The 14,752-nt window shown below is 44.7% G+C and overlaps 1 protein-coding gene across 2 annotated transcripts in view; it reads right to left on the minus strand.

Moving 5' to 3' along the window:
• Positions 1 to 14,752, minus strand: part of BPHL (biphenyl hydrolase like) — a 39,662-nt gene that overhangs the window by 8,493 nt on the left and 16,417 nt on the right. Inside the window, exons 5-6 of one of the 2 annotated variants that reach the window (XM_008159925.3) lie at positions 3,238 to 3,369; positions 59 to 182 (exon numbers count right to left, since the gene is read on the minus strand). In XM_008159925.3, coding sequence (XP_008158147.2) covers positions 59 to 182; positions 3,238 to 3,369 — 256 coding nt within the window. The remainder of the gene's footprint in view (positions 1 to 58; positions 183 to 3,237; positions 3,370 to 14,752) is intronic. The other variant, XM_054721557.1, reaches the window with a different exon arrangement.

Raw genomic sequence — 14,752 nt, forward strand, 5'->3', positions numbered from 1 at the left:
TCTGCCATTTCCTCCGAAGCCCTGCGGCACCGGATGCCGACGCGGAGATTGGACTTACCGTGACCCTTTCACGTGCTGGTGGATGAAGTCAGCATGAAAACGCGGGACTAGAGGGTCCTTCTCACCATGCACGATTAAGGTGGGGCACTGAACCAGGGGCAGCAAGTGCCGACAGATATTACCTGAAACACAAATGCATGAGAGTCGGCTTTAATGCGCCCACTCCACAAGCGTAGGCGAAGCGAGAGCTGGGCAAGTCATGCCTCTCTTAGGACCCAGGGTTCCGTCTGTAAAGTCAGTGGTTTAAATTAGAAGTGGTCTGAGGTGCCTTCCCGCTCTAACGTTCTTAGGGTTTCCTTTTCTGTTTCTCTGCTGGGTGGTTGTTTTTTTTTGTTTTGTTTTTGTCTCCTTTTCTTTGAAAGCTCTAGTAGTGAACGGTTTTGCCTGGTTTAAATGCATCATCCATGTAAAACATTAAGAAAAACAAACAAACAAACGCCCACAACTCTTTATATTACATAGAGGCAGTTCCCAGTGTGCAAAGCCATGGTAGGTGCTTGCGTCTGAAAAGCATCTGCTGTGCAACAATGGCTTAGGTGGTCCTTGGGGTCCCAGTTAGCCCTCAAAGCCTATACACTTCACAGTGAACTTACAATTTACACAGCTTCTCTCATCCCTCCTGCCTTTGACATTCTGACAGACTTTTGAGAGATGATAAAGTCCTCACTCCCACTTTTAACAACATTTCTGAGGCAAATATGGCACAGCCTGGGCTCCTGCCCCGTCTACCTGCTCCCCCCCCCCCCCCACCATTCAGTCTCAGTGGCTCTTCAACCACTTTGAGCTTCAGCCTTCTCCTCTGATCAAACAGGGATTAACCCCAGTTCCCTGGTGGCCAAGGGGCCAGGAAGAGAAGCCAGAGCTCAGGTTTCTGGCACCAGCAGTTGCTCCACAAAGCCAGCACCTCCCTCTTCCCTTCCTCTGCATGTGCCCAGCAGAAAGCTCTGTGGCTCCGAGAAGCTAGGGGCCAGCCTGGGGTGCTGTCTGGGCACCTGCCTCTCCCCTCCTCTCAGTCGGGTGGACCAGGGAAATACTTCCCCAGGTCACTGACACTTCCCTCGCCTGTCCCTGGGATGACACGCACCTGCCAACTGTATACTCAGATAATTAAAGTGCTATTACTGAGTGCTCATTGTCTGTTAGGAACTGTTCAAATTATTTAATACCCACAAAACACATGGCAGTTACCTTTTAACTCATTTAGTATGTACGACTATAAATCAAGTACTTTTATTAAGCACTTCCTCTGTACTTGGGAGTGACCAAAGCTGAACATATATAACTCATTCAGTCCTCAAAACAACTGCATGAGGTAGTTACTAGTATCTCCAGTTCTCAGACAGGAAGCTGCAGCTTAGAGAAGCAAAATGATCTGCCGGCATCCATTCTAACAGCAAGCCAAGCGGCAAAACCAGAATTCACACTCAGGCCTGTCTAACTCCAAATCTGTGCAATTAATCCCTATGCTAGTCTGAGCGTCCATAAACTTGAGTGTACAACCATGAAAAAGGGCTCTTGCCAAATTAGTACAGAAGGGGGATGAGTAGTTTATTAACAATCTTGCCATAAGATGATTGATACACTGCTAGATCCTCCATATTATGACATTTTTTCACTCTCTTTTTCTTTTTTAAAGATAGATTTTACTTTTTAGAGCTTTAGGTTTACAGAAAAACTGAGGGAAAAGGACAGAGATTTCCCCACAACACCCCTGCCTTCACAGATGGCCTCCCCCATACCAACATCCCTGAGTGATACATTTTTACAGTGAATGAGCCTCCACTGACATACCATTTTCGCCCAAAGTCCACAGTTTTCCTTAGGGCTCACGCTTGGTGTTGGACAAACCGTGGGTGTGGACTAATGTATAAGGACATGTCCAGTATGGTAAGCACACAGAGCATTTGCACTGTCTCAGAATCCCTCTGGTGGCCGTTCTAATAGGTGAATAGGGGATCACATTGTTGTTTGGCCCAGTTTTTAATTGGATTGTTTTCTTATTGTTCACTTTTAAGAGTTCTTTGTATATTTTGGGTAGTTCTTTTGCACATGGGTCTTTGGCACATATTTCCTCCCAGTCTGTGGCCTGTCCTTCCATTTTTCTGACAGTACCTTTTGCAGAGCAGCAGTTCTTAATTTTAACATATACAGGACATATTTTTGAACTGCTCTTTTAATTCTGCTTCTACCTTTGAGAAATCCTACCTGTTCACTACTCTCTTCAAGAAAGCATAGAACTCTGCATGTCACAAAGTCGCCTTCTTTAGTGGAGAATTGTCTCAGACATTGTTGTACAGCGTTTTTTTGTTTGCTGTCAGAGCTCGGGGAAAAGGATTTCAAGGACCTGCTTCTATGAGTGGATACTGCTTTCAAACAGGAGATACTGGCTGTTTTGAACTTAAGCCAAGAAAGTTACACTTCCAAATGTCCTTTTCATTGTGAAAGTTTTGACAGATGACTCATTCTGGAAATTATTACTTAAGAGATCAAATTGGCCCTTCAATCACAATGATTTTGTACTGAATGTTCTCCAAGATTAGATCTTAGCTATTCTCTATTTTTTCAGCAATTAAAAAAACAAACAAAACACAAGCAATTAAAAATGTAAATATCTATACAAAACACTTTAATTAAGAATGTCTCTTAAAGATGTCAATTCTTACTGTAATTGGAAATCTTTAATTTTCAGATAAAGACAGGAAGACATTGATTAGGGCTAAAGACATATAACTTAGTTCTGAAGATGGGAGATGAACTGAACACTCTTCCTCATGCTAATTCTGCAGAGGCGAAAGTCCCTCCTTCTTTGTCCTGGGGTAACTCATCTAAATGGGCAAAGAGAAAAAAACGTGGCATATACTGCAGCTTGTTTGTTTTCCAATTCCTCATTCTGAAGTTAGGAAATGAAGACTCTTGGAGGCTTCTGGATAATTATTTTGAGGAAGAAAGAACAGTCTGCTACTAAAGACCTTTATACTAAACACTCTGTCTAGTTGAAGTGGATTTAATACCCAAGAAATTGCATGTACACAGTCACTAGTACCCTTTGTTCCTATGTCAATGTGTGAGGGTCATGGGCGAATGCATTCATCCTTGAGGGATTCTGGAACATCAGGGAGGAACTCAGGCCAACTCTATAATCAGCAAAGAAACCATTAAATAGTTCATGTAACCTACCATCCGGAAGATGTTTAAACTGTTTTATGCCATCCACCCACTTTTCACAGGTTTTTGCAAAGTAGTCATACCCATATAGGGTTTCTAGAGGCTTTTTTGTTTTCTCACTCCACTTAGAAACATCTCGGATACCTGAAAAATAGTAGTGTGAACAAGGATAGGTTTAGTGTCATACTAAAGTTTATCTGTAAATATTCCAAGCACAGTCCAGCTCAGAGCCACTGTCTGCTCTCTGTTGCCAAGAACGCTTCCCCAGGTTCCTGTATGGCTCACTCCTCACTCCATCTGGGTCAGCGAGGCCTTCCCTTCCGACCACCCTCCCTCCACCTACTCCGCTTAGCACTTACCACTTCTTTGCAGTGTTTTCTGTGTCCATGGCTGAGTGTCTGTCTCCCCAAAAGGATGTAAGCCCCAGTGTAAGGCACTTTGCTTTGTTTTGCCCCCCACTGTACCCCCAGGGCCTGGACCAGTGCTTAGTACAAAATAAGCAACAATAAATTCTTACCAAGTGAGTGAAATCAGATCTGCAGTTAATGCTTTCTGTTAAAGGTATATAATTAAAAAAGATATTCCTCTAATTAGGGTCATCTGAGTAAGGGTGATATTATTTACAAAAGAGGTTGTTTTTCTGAATTGTGTTTATGTACATTGAGAAATGCACACACATTTTTTATTCTAATTCCTGCTACTGAAGAAATATGGTTGTAAAAGGCTAAATACTAACTTCAAACTATACTGTAGATTATTCACTATTAGAAAAGGAAATAATAGTTAAAAACCTCTTTAAAATAAATAAACACATTTAATTACGTAGCCTAATCTTTTCCATAATTCTTTAAATACACGGAGATACAGATTCTAATCCTCCTGAGCATATTAAATGTTGCTCATCTAGAACTTTTAATACACCGCCTCTGCTACAAGATGCACCTTTAAGACAAGCTGACACTAATAATGAGAATTCACATTGAACAAGATCTTAGCACTCAGACCTGGCAGACGCCCAATATATACTCAGTGAATGGAAGTAATGAAATGGGGCGGGAAGGGGGTAGAGGGGGGAGGAAACTGCTACTTACAGCTGTGTAACTGCCTTCTAAAAGGGGAAGGTCCTGCTCCAGAGCCTGCCTTCATTCTGCTGATTGGTTTAAATCTGGAGGTGGAAATTCTCTGTGCAAAAGTGAAAAGACTCCAGAGATGGCTGTAGAGAGGAGCCTAAAAACTAAGAGGTGGGAAGAGATTTGGGGAGAAGAAAAAGGAAAGTTGAAGGGGGTGGGGAGGGGAAGTGGTTGGAGAGAGGTGCTAGCAAGATCGCCAATTAAAAATTCCCTGTACATGGGATCTACTCAGCCATAAAAAAGAAGGAAATCTTACCCTTTGAAACAGCATGGATGGACCTGGAAAATATTATGCTAAGTGAAATAAGCTAGCCAGAGAAAGACAAGTACCATATGATTTCACTCATATGTGGAATCTAATGAACAAAATGAACTAATAAAATAGGAACAGACTCACAGAGAACAGACTGTCAGCTGTCAGAGGAGTGAAGAGTTGCGGGGCTGGGTGAAAAAGGTGAAGGGATTAAGTAATAAAAAATGAAACAACAACTCATAGACACATACAACAGTATGGTGATTACCGGAGAAAAAGGGGGGTGGGGGAAGGCTTTAAAAATAAATTTAAAAAATATTCCCTGTAGATTTTTTTTGAATGTATGAGTTTATATGTGTATGTGTAAGCGAAAGTGAACCCTGAAAATAGAACAAAGAGTAGTAAGACTACTCAAAGGGCTGCTTTTGGGGAAATGTGACTATTAGCTGGGCTTGGGAGCATGGAGCTGAACTTGAGACTCCTGGGTTGGCTGAAGTGAAACTGGCCCCGCCTGGTCCAACCCTGTGGTTCCCAGGAGTAGTGAATGCACATGCTCTGTGGAGAAAGCATTCTCAATGACACTCACTGGTCTTTCCTGTGGTTCCCAGAGTAAGAATAAGCAAATACTCATTCCTAATCAAGATCACAAAACAATCAGAATCTTTATGAAGCTAAAAAATAAACTTAAAAGAGAAGGTTTAAAAAATTATGCAGAACACTACACTGAGAGATAGGAAAATGAACAAGAGGTAGAAAAGATGGAAAGACAAGGTCTACAAAGTCCAACCAGTTCCAGAAAATTAGGAGAGAAGGAGAATGCAGGGCATGCAATACTTGAAAGAAACAGGCAAGACTGATTTTAGAACTGATAACAGAGAAGAGTCCACAGACAAAAATAAAATGTAATTCAAATAAGAGAAATAAAAAGAAGCCACATTTAGACACAGAATAGTATATCAGCAACATATCAAAGAAAAAGAGAAAATCTGAAAAACAAGCAGAGATCAGACACATCACTCCATCGCAAGGAAATTAAATTGACAAAACTTCTCAATAGCAATTAAAGAAAGCAGCAGACAGATTAATGTTGGAGAAAATAATTTTCCACTTATATTTCTATTCTTAGCCAAACAATCTTTAAGGAATGAGGGTGACATAAAAGACATTCTTAGGTACGAGGGTACGGTTAACACACCTGCCCTTACAGAACTTCTAAAGAATAACTTCAGGAAAGAGAGAAAGGATCTTAGAAGGAATGTCTGAAATGAAAAAAGGACAGGTGACAGTTTGGTAAATGTAAAAACAAAACTCACCAAGTTAATGATAAAATAAAACATAACATTTCCCTACATTGAATTAAATAATTCTGCCCCAAAAGAAAGCAAAAGACAAGCCACAAGTTGTACAACATAACTACTAACCAGCAAGGGGATAGCAATCAGATGATCAAAAAACAAAACTAATAAAAAAACCACCATCCCTGCTGCAAACCAGTAACACTGAAATAATATTGGAAGTGTTCCAGTCTGTTGTTATACCTAACAAAGTATACCTGTTAGACATATTGTGTTATATGTGTAGTTATCTATATATAGAGAGAGCCATGGTCGTAACATCCACAATGACTGGAGGCTCGACCAAATGCCAGGCTGCATGCACAGCAGGTGAGCGGGCTGAACAGCTGACTTCTCGGAGAGAGAGAGAGGTGGGGCTGATCAGCAGTGGCAGTGGCTGCTGGTGAGGCCCAGAGAGAGAAATAGGGTGATCAGACCCTGCTTCTCTCTCCGGCCTTGCCAGCAGCCAAGCCGCTCTCTCTTTCCTAGAGGTCAGCAGTTCAGCCCACTCACCAGCAGCCTGGGGCAGCTGCTGATCAGCCCTGCCTCTATGATCAGGCCCGGAGATAGGCCCAGAGATGCTGACTGGCATAGAAACCGACCAATCAGAACCAAATCTGGGTGAACTGCAAGGAGCCAATGGTTGCCTAGGAGGCAGGACTTTTGACACTGACTGGCATAGAAACTGACCAATCAGAACCAAATCGGGGTGAACTGCGAAGGCAGAACCTAAAGTGGGGGCTGAGGAGGGGTTTTAAGAGCAACAGCTGTTTGGTGTAAGGTGTAAGAAAGTGATTCAATTTTTTAATGACCAGTTTGGCAGTATAGTGCATATGGCTGGCTATCAGTTAAGATATAGGGATTATGTATTTTCGTCTGCCAAGAGCATCTCCTCCTGCTGAAAAAGGGTCCCCGCCCCCTTTAAGCAATCCTATCCTATATAATCTATCTATACTAATAAAAGGGTAATATGTTAATTGGACTGGGTTGACCAGCCATCTTCCAAACATCTGACTTCCTTCTGGACAAAGCCATGGTAGTGGGGGCTGAGGCAGAGGCAGTTAGGGGTGATAAGGCTGGCAGGCAGAAGCAGTTAGGGGCAATCAGGCAGGCAGGCAGAGAGGTTAGGGGTGATCAGGCAGGCAGGGGGGGCAAGGTAGGGGCAATCAGGCCAGCGTGGGGGCAAGGTATGGGCAATCAGGCCAGCAGGGGGACAAGGTAGAGGCGATGAGGATGGCAGGGGGGCTAGGTAGGGGCAATCAGGCCGGCAGGGGGGCAAGGTAGGGGAGATCAGGCCAGCAGGCAAGGGGTTAGGGGCGATCAGGCAGGCAGGCAGGCGAGTGGTTAGGAGCCAGTCATCCTGGATTGTCCAACTGCCGGTTTAGACCCGATCCCACAGGTCTAAGGGTCCCACAGGGATCGGGTCTAAACCGGCAGTCGGACATCCCCCAAGGTGTCCTAGATTGGAAAGGGTGCAGGCTGGGCTGAGGAACCCCCCCTCTGTGCACAAATTTCATGCACTGGGCCTCTAGTCCTATATAATAAAAGGGTAATATGCAAAAAGACCGAATAGCAGAACAACGGAACAACCAATCAAAGCGTAGTATGTTAATGATATGCTAAGGCTTCTCAACCACTTGCTATGATGTGCACCGACCACCAGGGGGCAGACAGTCAACTGGTCAACCACTTGCTATGATGTGCACTGACCACCAGCGGGCAGATGCTCTGACTGGTAGGTTAGCTTCCTGCTGGGGTCCAGCCAATTGGGACTGAGCAAGATGGGCCAGACATACCCTGGAGCCCTCCTGAGGTCCCTCCCTGGATCATGCACCAGTGGAGTCCCTCAGCCTGGCCTGCGCCCTCTCGCAATCCGGGACCCCTCAGGTGATGTTGGAGAGCCGGTTTCAGCCTGATCCTGCAGGCCACTCCCCTTGGGAGGGCACCAGACACAGGGCTCGTGGCTGGAGAGCACTGCTGTGGCAGCACGAGCTTCTCCCGAACAGGACTGATTAGGCGCGAGCCCACAGCAGGCACAATAGGGCTGGGATGAGCGGGAGTGACAGTTGGGAGCAGCAAGCAGCGTTGGACTGCGGGTTTAGGCCTGATCCCTGCAGGTCACCCAGAGAGACCCCACCCATGCACGAATTCATGCACCGGGCCTCTAGTTACATGATAAAAACTTAAAAATTGCCCTGGCCAGTTTGGCTCAGTGGATAGAGCGTCAGCCTGTGGACTGGAGGGTCCTGGGTTCGATTCCAGTCGGGGGCATGTGCCTTGGTTGCGGGCACATCCCCAGTGGAGGGTGCACAGGAGGCAGCTGATCGGTGTTTCTCTCTCATTGCTGTTTCTGACTCTCTATCCCTCTCCCTTTCTCTCTGTTGAAAATCAATAAAATATATTTAAAGAAAAAAAAAACCCTTAAAAATCAAGAAAAATAAATGACATGGCCCTGGCCAGTTTGTTCAGTGGTTAGAGTGCCGGCCTGTGGACTGAAGGGTCCCAGGTTCAATTCTGGTCAAGGGTATATACCTCAGTTGCAGGCTCGATCCCTGGTTGGGGCTTGTGTGGGAGGCAACCAATTGATGCATCTCTCTTACATCGATGTTTCTCTATCTCTCCCCCTCCCTTCCACTCAAAAAAAAAAAAAAAAAAGACATGAGTAAGTATAGTACAGAAGAAAAAACCCTAGTGGTGCGTAAACACATAAAAATATTCTCAACCCTATTGGTAATAGAAAAATGCAAATTTAGGACACCCAATAAGATACCATTTTACACACATTTGACTGGCTGGAATTAAGAAGTCTAATTATTCCAAGTTGTTTGTTTGTTTGTTTTTTTGTTAATCCTCACTAGAGGATGTTTTTCCATTGATTTTTAGAGAAAGTGGAAGGGAAAGGGAGAGACAGAGAAAGAGAAACATCGATGTGAGAAAGACACATCAATTAGTTGCCTACGGGATCGAGCCTGCAACTGAGGTACATGCCCTTGACTGGAATCGAACCAGGGACCCTTCAGTCTGTGGGGCAACACTCTATCCACTGAGCAAAACTGGCCAGGGCTGATGATTCCAAGCTTTGATGAGGATCTAAGTTAAGGTACTCATGTGTTGCTGGTGTAAGTGTAAATTTATTTAGTTGCAGAACAATCTGTCACTGGCAATGGGGTGTATTTGTATTCCACAACACTCAGCAATTTCCTACACCCTACAGAGACACTGTGGCTCACATGCTCCACAGGACAAGTACAAGAATGTACATGACAACACTGGAAACAGACCAATTGTCTATTGATAAAAGAAAGTGAAAGTAGAATGCAGTATGCTTGCTCAGTGGAGTATGATACATCAACATCATGAATGAATTCTAGGAATATAATGCTCCCTGAAGTATCACAAAAGACAAGCTACAGTGTGAAATCACTCAGTATAGTTCAAAAACAAAATATATAATAAAACATATAATATAGCATGTAATAAAATATAAATGTATGTTTAATTTATGATTTATATATCTAACATTTATATAGAAATGTTACACATTTTTATAACATCCTATCTAATAAAAGAGTAATGTGCAAATTAACCATCATTCCGTTACACCCACAAGCCATGCCCACCAGTCAATCAGGAGCCAGTATGCAAATTAACCCAACCAAGATGGCTGCAGCCACGGAGCAAGCAGGAGGCTTGGCTCCACTCAAGGCTACAAAGTTTCAATTATAGAAGATAAATAAATCCCAGATACCAGGGCCTCCGCTTGGGTCGCCGGGGGGCATGGCCGGCCTGCAAACCACCATAGGCCCCTCGCCCAGGCTGCCCCATGCCCAAAGGGAACCCTCACCCTGATCTGGGAAACCCTTCAGGGCAAACCAGCTGGCCCCCATCTGTGCACCAGGACTCTATTCTATCTAATAAAAGAGTAATATGCAAATTGACCATCACTCCAACACACAAGATGGCTGCCCCCATGTGGTCAAAGATGGCTGCCCCCATGTGGACACAGATGGCTGCCACAAGATGGCCAGCAGGGGAGGGCAGTTGGGAGGGACCAGGCCTACAAGGGAGGGCAGTTGGGGGCGATCAAGCTTGCAGGGGAGGGCAGTTAGGGGTGACCAGGCCGGCAGAGGAGGGAAGTTGGGGGCGACCGGGCTGGCAGGGGAGCAGTTAGGCATCAATCAGGCTGGCAGGGGAGTGGTTAGGGGGTGATCAGGCTGGCAGGCAGAAGCAGTTAGGGGCAATCAGGAAGGCAGGCAAGCGAGCAGTTGGGAGCCAGCAGTCCTGGATTGTGAGAGGGCAGTCGGACATCCCTCGAGAGGTCCCAGATTGGAGAGGGTGCAGGCTGGGCTGAGGGACACACACCCCCGTGCACAAATTTTGTGCATTGGGCCTCTAGTTAATATATAAATTAATATATTGTATATAATATTTTAAACATATATTTTATAAATTTATATACATTTTTACAAAATAAAGTAAGTCCCCCATGGTAGGAAGGCCAAGACCTTTTAAGAACTAAATTGGCTAATGTCCAATATGAAGATATTTTTCTTGCTAAAATGTAAATTCCTGCCATGACAACTTAGGACCCTCTAATACCATGGTTGTTCACAAGTTCCTGACTCAAGAGCAGAGATGCTATCTCATTCAAGTTTGTATCTGTTGTGACTAACACACAGCAGACTTCCAATAATGATTACTGGATTAACGAGGTGCTGAAGGAAAGGATGGGTTCGTGGGGTAGGGAAGAGAAAAGTGGGAGATGGACTTAGAAAGACAGAGGTCCTGGGTCACTGAAACACTGTGACAGCAGGCGATCCTTCAAATGAATTAACTTAGTAAAGCCAGGCATCTGGAGCAAGAGGTACCTATGGGAATGTGAAATCTGGGTTAAGACCTTAGCCTCCTACAGGAAATATCACCTGAATCTCAAGGGCAGGGAAATCCAGCTGGAGCTGGGCAAGCCAATTGTTCACACCAAGCACTGTGGTTAGAACACAGGCTTAGAAGTCACACTGCCTACTTCTGAAACCCAGCTCTTGCACTTACTGGCTCTGCGAACCTGAGCAAGTAAGTTCCTTAACTTCTCTGTGATATAGTTTCCTTACCTAAGAAATGAGAATTATAATAACATTATGGGATAAAAGCAAATAAGTTAGAGATGAAATGTGCTAACAACAGTGCTTGGCCTATAACAAGCACTCAAAAATAGTCCACGTATTTATATATTTACTTCTGTAATTTTTTAAAAGAGGAAGCCAGTTTTACACCAAAGTATAATTTCCACCAAAAATAAGTAGTAATTACGTTTCATAGTTATACGGTTAAGTTCCTAAAGTTACCATTTGAATCAAACTGTTTGTTGATTCAAAACAACTAATTTATATCCAAAAAGAAACTGATATATTTCTTTTTGAGCATATAATTTGTGATAAGTGCTGGAAACTTAATGAAGAAAACACTCATTCATCATCAATTAGTGAGTTAATCACTAATTGACTGGCTGGAATTAAGAAGTCTGATTCCAGGTGTCCTGGGGGTGTGGTAGCACAAAGGCACTGTTTTCTCTGGACTGGTGGAGGGGCGGGGGGGTGGGGGGCGGGGGGAGCCATCTTCACACAAGTTAAAGAGAAACTGGGCAGACTTTATAACACATGTGCCATTAGAGTTCCAGAAGAAGAGAAAGATATTGACAAAGAAAAAATATCAGATAGAATAATGACTACAAATTTCCCAAATTTGGTGCTCCAAAATACACAAAGCAAAAAACTAAAAAAGGAGAAAGAGAAAAATCCACAATTATATCTGGAGACTGCAACATTTATCTCTCCATTACTGACAGCACAAGTAGAGAAAAATCAGAAAGGATAAAGAAGGGCTGAACAATACTACCAGCCAACTTCACCTACTAATAATTGACATTTATAGAACACTCCATCCAACAGCAGCATAACACATATTATTTTCAAATGCACATAGAACACTTATCAATATAGATTATATTCTGGGACATAAAACAAATGTAAAAGAATTGAAATCATATGAAATATTTGTTCTGAACATTAAGTTCAGAAAATCGAGTTCTTTGGGGAAAAAAACAATGAAATTGATAATCTTCTAGTTAATCTGGTCAGGATAAAAAGAGAGATCATACAAGTTACCAGTTTCGGGGAATAAAAGAGGGGATATCACTATAGCCCTTACAATCTTTTAAAAAGTAATAAGGGAATACTACAAAGTACGCTAAAATAATCCACTGGCTTTGACAACAAGGAGATTATACTTATCTCAGTGAGAACAGTTTCAGTATGGGCCAGAATGAGAGATGGTCCAGAAGAGACTGAAGAAGGAATGTGAAGAGAATGTGTAGAAGCAGGGAGTGCAGACAACTTTTTCCTTAAGATTGCAGGAAAGGACAAAGAATGGTAAGGTAGTGACTACAGGTAAGAAGGGCAACCTTTTGGAGGAGGAACAATGCCCACCTTTATAGACTGAGAGGGAAGGTCCAGGGAGAGAAGTCAATAATACAGGAGAGGGAGGGAGAACCAAAGGCACCATGTCCTAGAGGCAGCAGGAGGGAAAGGACTAGCAACAGAGTGGAACGGCTTTACACAAGACAGACACTCTCCTTGGAACCAGGGGGCGATACACTAAGGACAGGCAGGAGTTCCGACTGGGATTGGAAACAAAATCAGACTTGTCATTTAAGAATTTCATGGTTCTTTATCAAACAGAAAGACTGTCAAGAGCTAAGGTTCTACAGTCCTAGCCAGTTTGGCTCAGTGGATAGGGCGTTGGTCCATGGATTGAAGGGTTCTGGGTTTGATTCCAATCAAGGTTGCAGGTTCAATCCCTGACCCTGGTCAGGGCGCCTGCAGGAGGCAACTAATCGATGTGTCTTTCTCTCTCTGTCATTCCCTCTCCCTTCTACTCTTTCTAAAAATCAATGGAAAAAATATCCTTGGATTATGATTAACATCAACAAAAAAGAACTAAGATCCTATCTAATAATAGACAAATTTGCAAATTGACCATACCTCCGACACACCCACAAGCCACGCCCACAAGCCACGCCCACCATCCAATCAGAGCGAGCATGCAAATTAACCCAAACCAAGATGGCTACAGCCACAGAGAGCAAGGATTCCTAGGTAACAGAGGAAGCCAAGCTTTCCGCCTGCCCTTGCCAGGCCTAAGCCTCCACTCAAGCTACAAAGTTTCAATTATAGAAGGTAAACAAATTCAAACAAATTCAAACAAATGGCGGCAGAATGGAGCTTGAGAGAGCAGGCCAGGGTTGCCGCGGGCAACAGGGGAAGCAAAGCTTTCCACACACCCTGGCCGGGCCCACCCGCTTAAGGCAACAAAGTTTCAATTATAACCCCAACACAAATGGCTGCTAGCCTCGGAGGGAGCCCCAGGTTTGGCTCTGCTCCAGGCTACAAAGTTTCAATTGTAGAAGGAAAATAAATTCCAGATACCAGGGCCTCCGCTTGCGTTGTCAGGGGGCGTGGCCGGCCTGCAAACCACCACAGGCCCCTCGCTCAGGCCGCCCCACACCCCAAGGGAATCCCCACCTGATCCGGGACGCCCTTCAGGGCAAACCAGCTGGCCCCCAGCCCTGTACCAGGCCTCTATCCTATCTAATAAAAGAGTAATATGCAGATTGATCATCACTGCAACACACAATATAGCTGCCCCCATGTGGTCAAAGATCCTGCCCCCATGTGGACACAAGATGGCCACCACAAGATGGCCAGCAGGAGAGGGTAGTTGGGAGGCACCTGGCCTGCAAGGGAGGGCAGTTGAGAGGGACCAAGCCTGCAAGGGAGGGCAGTTGGAGGTGATCAACCCTGCAGGAGAGGGCAGTTAGGGGTGACCAGGCCGGCAGAGGAGGGAAGTTGCGGGCAAACAGGCTGGCAGCAGAGTGGTTAGGGGGAAGCGGTTAGGGGCAATCAGGAAGGCAGGCAGGCAAGCAGTTGGGAGCCAGCAGTCCTGGATTGTGAGAGGGATGTCCGACTGCCCATTTAGGCCTGATCCCACCGGGCCTAAACGGGCAGTCGGACGGGATCGGGCCTAAATGGGCAGTCGGACATCCCTCAAGGGGTCCCATATTGGAGAGGGTACAGGCTGGGCTGAGGGACAACCCTCCTCCATGCACAAATTTCGTGCACCGGGCCTCTAGTTCTATAATAAATCATTTCCGTTAAAGAGCTTACTTAAGTCATGTGAATTGCAGAACAGCTGAAAAAGACTAGACTTGTAATATTCTAACACATGGGTCTGCAAGCTATTTCTGTAAAGGACCAGAGAGTAAATATTTTAGGCTTTGTAGGCCAAGAGGCAAAACCAAAGATATGTAGAAAAAGGAGAGAAACTTCTGATCTTCCTGGCTCTAACTGTCTGGGGTAGGCCATCTGGGAACCTACAGCAACACACTCCTGGCCTGAAGAGAAGGGTCTTGGTGGGCCAGGCCAGCATGCGATGGAGGGAGGGTAGCCCAGGTCAATTTCACTTTGTGCTCCAGGGACCCCCAGATACTGATACGCCCTTTTCTCCTCAGGGCCAGGCAGTCTTAATTTGGGCAGCCTGCTGGAGGCTAAGCAACTCCTGAATTGTCAACTGAAATTCTATGACTGGGTGCCTTGTTATAATCAACAGTCACCAAGGTGTACATGACCACCAATCCAGGTCCTGGTAGCTATATTGGGAGTGGAGGAGGAAATGGGGATGAAGAGGAACACCCTATATTGGTCTCTAAGACTCACTACAATAGCCTCCCCATTGGTGCCGAGTCTTAAAAAAACATG

This window comes from Eptesicus fuscus, chromosome 9 (genome assembly GCF_027574615.1).
Source record: "Eptesicus fuscus isolate TK198812 chromosome 9, DD_ASM_mEF_20220401, whole genome shotgun sequence".
NCBI lineage: Eukaryota > Metazoa > Chordata > Mammalia > Chiroptera > Vespertilionidae > Eptesicus > Eptesicus fuscus.